The sequence below is a fragment of the Labrus bergylta genome, chromosome 10, assembly GCF_963930695.1.
Source record: "Labrus bergylta chromosome 10, fLabBer1.1, whole genome shotgun sequence".
NCBI lineage: Eukaryota > Metazoa > Chordata > Actinopteri > Labriformes > Labridae > Labrus > Labrus bergylta.
The window spans coordinates 7832071-7842236 of NC_089204.1; the positions used below are offsets into that span (position 1 = coordinate 7832071).

The 10166-nt window shown below is 43.5% G+C and overlaps 1 protein-coding gene across 12 annotated transcripts in view; it reads left to right on the forward strand.

The window, feature by feature from the left end:
* ablim1a (actin binding LIM protein 1a) overlaps window positions 1-10166 on the forward strand; it is a 56219-nt gene that overhangs the window by 1264 nt on the left and 44789 nt on the right. For 5 of the 12 annotated variants that reach the window (XR_010667017.1, XR_010667015.1, XR_010667018.1 and 2 more), the window contains exon 1: window positions 6629-7181. The exons of 1 other annotated variant lie outside the window; for it this stretch is intronic. Coding sequence is in view for 1 of the 11 variants with exons in the window: in XM_065959404.1 (XP_065815476.1) it covers window positions 6947-7181 (235 nt within the window). In the remaining 10 variants the exon portion in view is untranslated. Of the gene's footprint in view, window positions 1-4773; window positions 4961-6627; window positions 7182-10166 lie in introns of those variants that run through there. 6 more of the 12 variants (XR_010667020.1, XR_010667022.1, XR_010667026.1 and 3 more) reach the window with 4 other exon arrangements.

The window sequence follows — 10166 nt, forward strand, 5'->3', positions numbered from 1 at the left end:
TGCTTTGAAAAGATCTCACATCTGACAATGAACCTTCACTCATTGTTTCTATTTCAATTTGTAGTCATCTTTAATGGTTCATATATTAATGTTTCTGCACACGCCCTGATTGTTGAATCCATGAAAGCTGTGTGGAGGAGCTGCTGCTTCCTTTGCTGCCTGCTTGGGATAATCCTGAGCAGTTTCATTTGTGTATCACTGTTTCTGTCATGTGCTCAGCTGGTGGCGTGACACAAGTGCAATGTTTTTTTTTGCAATGTTTTTTATATGATTTTGTTCTCTTGGAAAAAGAGAATGTCTCAGTAAGCGTCCATGTATGTGAGAATGACTGAAACACCTGATCTGAGCTCGGGTTGGTCTTCTCTGTTGGTTGTGTTTATTTGTTTTAATGTGAGCAGACGAGTCCAGGTCTCCTTCACACAACAGATTTCAATTTTGAAGCACTGCATGGTTAATTACATAAAATTTTAAATCTTTCTGAGTATAAGTGATACCTGCAGACGGGTGTTTGATGCCATCAGGTGTTGTCCTCCTGGATGCTAGATTTGTGAATGTTTTGTCTGAGCCTCCAGCTTAATGCTGAGCAAAAGTTTACATTTCAATGACGATTTTTGTAGCAAATGTTTCAAAGTGTATGTTTTTTTTATTTTGGCCTCAAAAATGTTCATCGGATGTTGTGCATGTGATACAGATGTTGTTAAGGTGATGCAGAGGTTGTTAAGGTGATGCAGAGGTTGTGAATGTGTTGCAGATGTTGTACATGTGATGCAGATGTTGTTAAGGTGATGCAGATGTTGTAAATGTGACACAGATGTTGTCAAGGTGATGCAGATGTTGTGCAGGTGATGCAGATGTTGTGAATGTGATGCAGATGTTGTGCATGTCATACAGATGTTGTGAATGTGATGCAGATGTTGTTAAGGTGATGCAGATGTTGTGAATGTGATGCAGATGTTGTGAATGTGATGCAGATGTTGTGAATGTGATGCAGATGTTGTGCATGTCATACAGATGTTGTGAATGTGATGCAGATGTTGTTAAGGTGATGCAGATGTTGTTAAGGTGATGCAGATGTTGTGAATGTCATACAGATGTTGTGAATGTGATGCAGATGTTGTGAATGTGATGCAGATGTTGTGAATGTGATGCAGATGTTGTTAAGGTGATGCAGATGTTGTTAAGGTGATGCAGATGTTGTGAATGTCATACAGATGTTGTGAATGTGATGCAGATGTTGTGTATGTCATACAGATGTTGTGAATGTGATGCAGATGTTGTTAAGGTGATGCAGATGTTGTTAAGGTGATGCAGATGTTGTGCATGTCATGCAGATGTTGTATATGTGATGCAGATGTTGTAATATCCACGAGTCATAGTCTTTATTAATCGTGATCTCAATATCAGTTAAAACATTTGTGATTATGACTTTTTGCTATAATTTAGCAGCCCTATACTCCAGCTGTTTCTATGGTTGTAAAATGTTCAATACTTTTTCATACCACATGTTTTAAAATGTGTAATAAAAATGAATCCATCAAACATTACAGGCCATGTTGAATCGTTGCCTGTAACATAGTTTTGTAACATAGACAGTGTGCAGGACTTTGCTTGCAATGTTTGATTTTTAAGAACAAGAATTGACCCAAAATAAAGTGCCTTGGACTTCTGTGTTTGCTGTCTTGGTATCAAAGCAGGAACCAATGTTGTTTGATTTTCATATATCGTGTCAAAGTTTAAAAGTCTGGTTGGGTGACAGCTCCACCTGTTAAAATAAATCTGTGCTTGTGTTTGTAATGAAGGGTATGATCCTTCTATCAGATACAACATCACCATCATCATCATGCTTTATAAAGACGTTCAGGCTGTGTGTGTCACTCCCCTCTGCAGTAAGATGGCTTTGAACTCAACATCATTGAAGCGTCCTGCTGCAGCTGAGCTCCATGCTGCTGCTGCTGGAGATCGATGCAGTTCCGAGTCCACCGCCTGATGGCCCCCCTGTGGTCCACAGACCTGATTAGCGCGTTTAAAGCCCCCTGCAAACAGTCAATCATTATTCATGAGAAGTAACTAAACCCTCCACGAGGATGGAGACGTGCCAATTATCTGTGTGTCGGTTGCATGAATACAGGTAAATAATTTATCATCCTAGCTTAATTATTATCAGGTATAAATCAGACACACAAACACAGCTTTTAATAGATCAATTACATCGAATGAAACACACTTTCATGGGCTTAGTTACTTCACTGCACTTTTAATGGCTGTGCAGAGCATGATATGCATAACCTTTTATATATTCAAAGTGGACATGCAGTATTTGTTTTTATTTTCAGAGTGTTGTGGGAATTTTTTGAGAATCTGCACTCATGTCACAAATGATTTTGAATGGTTAGAATTTATTTTGAATTATTTTTGCCACATTAAAAGTGTCCACTAATTGATAAGTTGATAAACAAAATTAAAGGCCACAATTTTAAAGGAGCAGTATGTTACTCTGACCCCTAGTGTTTAAAATTGGTACTGCAGTCCAAATTCTAAACATTGTAGAGAGCTGTCTCCCCCCTCCTCTCTAGAGTCGATGCTCATGCAGTTCACCATGTGGTGGACACTGAAGCTTCAGTGTTTATCCAGCTCTGCATCGGTCTGTAAACCTTTCTGTGTTCTAACCTCTCTCCATTTTTCAAAAGCATCTCCAATATTGATCCTAGTTTGAGCACGTTTCTGCTCGTGGAGCTTATTAGAAACATGCAGAGGCTTTTTAGGTCGGGTACAATCACTTCTATCTGAACCACTTCTCTTGCCCGCTTCCATCGCTGCAACACCTGTTGACCTGATAACTGCTCTCATATCAGGCAAACCGAGGGGCGTCCAAAACGGCCGTGTGGGGTGTCTTAGAACCGCCTACCTTCTCTGGTCCAAACAAATCCAGAGCATTCAGGAGCAGAATCTAAAGTTAGAAGGAGGACATACTGGCTGCTGCATTGTTGTCAGAGAAGCCAGCACTTCAACATAACATGTTTCTTTAACGTCTGATCATATTGTAAGATACCTTTAGCATTTCACTCACTACACATCTTTGATCCTGTAGTAAATAATGAACATTTTTTATTATCAGCTGTGAGGATTTGCTGCTTTTTCTTTTCATATGTGAAGTAAACTTAAATGAACTTACTCAGAGCTCATGATCACCTGCCCCTCCCTTGATCCTCCAGTGGTTATCAGCCATTACTGTCCTCTCAGTCTAGCAGTTGCCGGCCTCTCACCACAGATATCTGCACAAGGCCATCAGCTCTTACCTCGGCACTGACGTCCTTCCATCAGTCAGCTCACCTTACAATAAACCCTGAGGATGTATCGATCTCTCTACCCTCCTGTGGTCGTTAGACTTCCTGTTTTCTTCAGTCAGAATCTCTGTGACATGTTTTTCTTGATGAAATCTTTATGCCACCGTTATCTCAGGATGTTGACAAGGCTCATGCTGTGTATTATTGTATTGTTCTCACATTCATCCCTACATGTGAAGCTTTGATTAGAAAAATCATAGACTCAATAAAGAATGGACAGAGCCACCGTTATGTCACCCATCGGTTTCCTTTTTGAGACCTTTTGGTCGTCGAGCGGGCAACTTATCAAGTTTAACTGCCTACTTCTGCTGCTGGCTAATTCATTGAGGTACACAAACGAGACGGTAAGAGAGTGATGGAAATGGTAGCAGCTAGGAGCAGGAGACAGACTCTCGTGGACACTGGAGGAACTACAGCTGTAAAGTTGGACATTTTAACATGGAGCTCTATGGGGACTGACTCACTGCAGGAGACAGACTCTAGTGGTCATTAGAAGAACTGCAGAGTGACAGGGGGGAGTTGTGCTGTGTTCAAGGTCCCCTCAGTGGCCTTTTTATCAAATTCCTCCATCTTCGTTCTCCCTCTTTGGGAAATAACATTAAACCTCCCACCGTGAGCCCATTTAGCCTGATCTCTGTATTTATTGTCATAGTTTGCTGTTCGGCTTTCCTTCTGTTTATGCTGACTGTTCATATGTGGCTGAATTTATTGTTCATCTTGGTCCATTTAATCCTGTTATTCGTGCTACACTGCAGAATCTTAGATCAACATGTTGAGCTGCAGAGCTCTCGTGTGGGCCTGTGTTGTTCATCCAGTCTTCAGCTGCTCCTGCTGGACTCCTGCATATTTTTGCATGTGATTTCAAATATCAAGTTTTGTGGATCTTTTTGAAGGCGTTGCAGGAAAGCTGTGACGAGTTTGTGTGTTTAAGGTTTTTCTTCTCTTCTCTAATGACATTTTGGACTCAATCTCAGCAACATGAACCAGAGTTAAACGTTAAAAAATGTTGATGTTCAGGCCTGACATCATTATTAACATGCAGAAAAACATTATTGTGTTACGTCTGATTTTTGTTTTGTGTGACTTTGAGTGTAACCTTCTTCTAGCTTCATCTGAAACAGGCTAGAAATGTCTTAACTTTGTAGAATTTCTGGTCCATCCCCAGTCAGTCCTGCTGTGAACTCAGCCCTGCCCTTTTCTTGAGCACCTCCTGAACATGGGAACCTGTGATCTAAATGATCAATGGTGGGTGAAAGGAGGCTCATTCTGCAGCAGTCTGATCTGCTGCCTCCTCTCTATTCGACCACTGGAGAGGGCTGCTCATGCTCCAGCAGCTCGACCCTCTGCATCAGCACTTTTCCTTGTCACTGTGTGCGTGTGTGTGTGTGTTTTGTGTGTATGAGTGAATATGAGGGCGGGTGTGCGCGCGCATGCATGTGTCCTGGCCAAAGCCTGAATAATAGATGAGCAGGGAAAGGAGTAAGAGCTCTGCCGGACGGGACGGTGTGTGTGGGAGTGTGTAGAGATGGAGGAGAGGAGCACAACGTGGAGGGAGCCCGGCTACGATGGGCTGTGCAACTACGCCCAAAAAATCACCTCCTGCTTCGGACTGGATGGTAAGACAAGAGGAGGGGAGACGGAGAGGAGGGGGGTGTGTTTCTTCTGCTGTGCAGCAGTACGCAGAGACGATGCAGGCTGGGGAAATGTGGTCGTGTTTCGATGCTGATTCTAAGTGCGCAGGGACAGATCTCCTGTTTTCTGAGCATGACTGTGTCGGCTTGTGGGTGTGTGTCACAGCGACCACAGAGAGGATGACAACTGGAGGGCAGCGCCTCACTGCAGCAGAATAGCATGTCCTTAGTTAGTCTCAGGTCCATGTGTGTGCATGTGTGGGTGTGACAGTGTGTGTTTTAATGTTTTAACCTCGTTATGGCACTTCATCCGTCCTCTGATGTAAAACTCCTGCGTCTCCGGAGCTGTGTTTGTAAGCGGAGCCAGGATTAGGTCTAATGAGATCCTGAATCGATGTACGTAAATAGTGGATATCACAGCCAGCAGCTCCAGCCAATCATGTCTCTGTGTCCTCTCGGACAAAGAGGAAGATCATTAAATTTAAAGTGCCGGCCGAGCCCGACATCTCCCGACTCAAAGGAGGTTTTATGCTTTGTCATCTCATCTGTGCTCTTCATCAAGCCTGCGTACCTCAGTGACCTATTTCATTTAGTGAGTGAGAGTACAAAACTGTGATTCCCTTCTCTGTTTGATGGATATTACATGTCATTAACTGTTTGTTTCCTGATTATTCTCTGTATCTTTGTCAGAGACATCTCAGACTTTGCAGCATTTTATGGTTTCACATCATGATAACACACCAGAGCTCTGTGGGCTTATTTTGCTTGTTTATTTTTAATCATGCTTATTTCCAAAAAGAATGAGTTCATCTTTGACCCCAGAAAACATGCTCTTAATAACGGGAGAGCAGGAAGTTGGTGACATGGATTTGGCTTTAAAAAAAAAACAAAACAAGAAAACATTCAGAAAGCCTCTGCCCAGAGAGATATCGGTCCCATTAGCTGATTTGAAGATTAAAAAGTCAGAACATGCCTTCTTACAAAGTACATCTTCTCAAATCCTAAACCCGATGATTTTATGTTGGAGGGCCCCGGCTGGTTGTACTGATGAAGTTGCAGCCTCTCTCACTGCGAAGGATCCTGCTGATGATTCATGTGTGTTTGTGCACAGTTGGCGGCTGCGGTGACCTTGCTGCTTGGTGACCTTGTAGAGGACTGGCAGCCACCCAAAGCAATCTCCCCTGAAAGTGTTACTTGGATGACTGTGATGCTGCATACTGATATGCATCTGTTTGTTCTCACTGTGCATGAAGCCACTTTAAAGCAAAGTGCGTTCTCACAAACACATAATCATGAACATGATGAAACCTAAAGCGTCTCAGAGAGGATGTTGTTGTTTGTTTTCTTACTTTGATGAAAGGTTTGGCACACTGAATACAAGCTGATAGCTTTTTGAAAGCACTGAGAGCATCTCACTTTGTCTTTGGTTTTATGAGAATAAAGTATTGATTGAGTTGCCTCTGAGTCCCATCGGGTGAAGAGACTCCCATCGTACCCTAACGTGGAGCTACCTAACCCCACCCAGAAGATAATCTTGGGCTCCACGTCAGCTCTAAGCTGCTTAAGGCACCAGGCTGGTTGGACTGAAGACGCTCGTAGTGTAAGCTCCTTTCCCCGCTTCTTACTCAGCTCTACCTGCAGCAGAGTGCTTCGTCATACCTGCTGCCTGCTGTTTGGCACCGCCACCTCAAGCTGGATTTCAGCGCTCCGCTACCTACAGCCAGGGCAGATCTGAAGTGACAGGTGAAGGGGACCTGACGGGAGGAGTTTCCACTGGAGGCCTCTCTGGATCTTGCCATGATTTGAGTTCTTCTTTCTTTTCTTTTCTTTTTGTGTCTCTGTGAACACTCAGTGGTCTCCATGTCCAAAGGTGACGGGTTCTTAGAGGGGGTCTGAGTCCGACCCTTGCAAACGTCTCCGTGCAGTGCTTCTCACTCCTCTGTGGGACGGTTGAACGGGGAGCAGGGCACCATGCCCAACCTGCCCAACCTCAACAGCCTGGGGAAGCTGTGCAGCTCCAGCCGCAGCCACAGCGTGGACCGTGTCCGGGTGAAGAGAAAGAGCTCAGTGAAGCGGATGTCCATCATCGAGGACGGGCATGTGGCCGAGGTCCTTTACCTCATTCCTAAACAGTACATGGAGCAGCTGCCCAACCTCAACCCCAACGACTATTACCTGAGTGAGAGGCTGAACGATGTCGCTACAGGTAGGACACAGGGAACGAGGTTTCTAGAGCAGTCTACTAACACGTCTTCAGTCACAGCTGTCCATCCTTCCTGTGGTTTTAACCAGCAGTTAACATCGTAAAGCAAAAAGCAAAATTAATAATAGAAATGTTTGCAAAGTTGCTGATCACTGTGGAAAAATTTGACTTTCTTTTGCAGGAATTAAACACAGGTTCTTGTTCTACTCGAGGAAAAATGAAAAGATGTTGCATTGACATTGTAATATTTCTTTTAAATTTCAGAGTCCTCCACTCTTCCCATACGACAGTTGTTTGTTTTGAGGTCGTGGTCTGATGCTGTTTGGCTGCTCAGCTCTGTATTTGTTTGCGAGTCGGCCTCTTAAAGTGAATTGATTGGTTTCCCTTAACAGATTACTTAAATGTAATTGGATGTTTGTGTGTGATTCCTTCAACATCTGACCTCTGCGTAAGTGAGCGCGCTCCTCTGAACAAGTTACACAACCACACCTCTCAGACGCTAAAAAGTGTTTCTGCAAATGTTGGAAAAATTCAGGAAATTAATCGCCATCCTGACCAAAGTTATATAAAGCAGAAATAACCCGTATGTAAGGACAGACCTGCTGCATTTATCCAGGCAGCAGTACATGAAGCGACATGATGGCTTACATCAGGATTACAACATGGGCATGAGGACAAATCGAGATTTCCAGACCTTATGTATTCTCTGACTGGCTGCCAGACACAGTAGTGAACTCATCATGCTCGGCTCCTAATTGTTTTCAGATACTGCAGACTGAAGCAACTCTTTATTCCTGAGTTTGATTTTGACTGATGGTTCAGCGTGGGTCACCGCAGGCTGACCCCGGAGATCAAAGATCACGGAGGGCGAGGTTTATTTTAGACATTTCATTTCTTCACTGACAGCTGGAATAAACCCAGCAGTGACAGGCGATGGATGTGCATTATTTCACAAGCGTGCTTTTGAATAAGAGTGACACTCGTTCTGCTTCCAAAGTGATGTTAGCCAGAGGTCAGCGAGTGATGGATGAAGCCTCAAAGGAACGGGAAAATAAGTCAGTAAAACGAGATTCCTGTGGACTGTGGATGAAATATGTAGTTTTTCACTTTTGTTAAATTCTTGGAGCTCTTGCAGAAAGATAAACTTTGAATGATTCTACTGGAAATATATTTCCAGTGTGTTTTTGTAGCCACAGCTACGGGAATGCTAATGAGGCTGGGGGGTCAAATCCACTTTGAAGAAGTGAACGTGGTTACACTTGAAACGCTTCTATAAAAAAAGAAGCACAGCGGTAAAGTGCTCGAGACAGAAAAAACGGTCTGTCTGCTGTGAAAGAGGTGACGGCTTCATCCTGGTTATTTTTTTTTTTTTATCTGACATGAGATGTGTCTGCAGGATTTGTAAAAATCTGCAAATCGCCATCCCGTGCCTGTAGTTTGGAGCTGAGTGTGTGTGTGTGTGTGCATGCGTGCGTGCGTGCGTGCGTGCGTGCGTGCGTGCGTGCGTGCGTGCGTGCGTGTGTGTGTGTGTCATGCTACTTTTAATCCCTGGGATAAATTGGGAGAATATCCACACTGGCTGCTGTTGTTTACGGTAAATGTGACCTCCTGTATTAAAGTGTCAGTCTGGCTTCACTGCTCGATGCATTAGTGTGTAACTGTAAAGAAATGCTACATGCTAACAGAGCTAACTTTGCACTGATAAGAGCTGTGTATAGTGTAGTTTCTCAGCAGGTTATTAATGGACAGTCTGACATGGATCATCCATAGGTGAGCCAAATACAGCCCAAACCTTTCATCCATGGATAATAGGCTTTACTCATCAGGAGTTTTCTCTGTGGGCCTCGTGTAGCACGAGAGTCCAGCAGCCCCTTCACAGATGATTAAGAGAGGCAGCGTGATAAAAGGTCCATTACAGAGTTATTAGACGACACAAAGAAAGGACGTCCTCGTGCAGCTTAAGGAGCTACAAGGCACATTTGTCTTGCACAACAGCTAGCTCCAGCAGAGCAGTTTGATTGGATGAGAGGCGTTCTGGGAGTCTGACTTTTAATTTAGCGCTTCACTTCAGTTCTTATTTAATCAAACTGGTTTTAACTTTCTACATGGTCACTTGGTACTGGTCACTCCGAATAAAGGATCACAGCAGCATGCAGAGTATGAATTGTGTGGTGAAATTGCAGGTGAAACACATGTGTACAAAGTAAAGTCTTTGAAGGAGGCCCAGTCAATCCTGTACAATCTACACATCTGTCAGACCACCACAGCAGCTACAATCTACACATCTGTCAGACCACCACAGCAGCTACAATCTACACATCTGTCAGACCAGCAACAAACCAACAACGTCTTTAAACTTATCATTTGAAGATTTATTAAACTCTTGGTCTTCTCCTTGGTTACTCTGCAGTACACCAGGGTGGGCTTAGCTGGTTTCCAGTCTTGGAATGAGGAAGTGAACAAAAGCCCAGCTGACGTTAAACGCCGCTACAGTGTAGCGTCCACCTACAGTCTGAAAAAAGCTGACGAGAGATCGATTTCATGATTTAGAGACTGAACAAAGATAACTGGTGGTCTCTTTGTGTGTTCTGGTCTGATTGTGATTATTTCCTCTGTACGCTGCTGTCCGTCATTTCGACCTCTGACCTGGCGCTTTGCATTGTGAGTAACAGTACGTGAGGGCGACTGGTCTGATGCAGACTGTAGATTTTTTCGGAATCAGTACGACATCCTTGTATCTTTGAAAAACGAAGGATCTCACATTTGTTCTCATATTGCATATTGGATGATATCAGGATGAACTAGTTTAGTAGGTTTAGAAAACAGCCTCCCTGTTGGTAATCAAACACAGGTGAGACTGATGACACAGGTGAACACAATCACAGCGGGAAAAAATACAAAGACAGGAAGCAAAACTAGGCATGAAACACTAAGAACTACAAAATAAAACAGGAAACACTAAAAATGGAACTTGGGAATATCAGAATA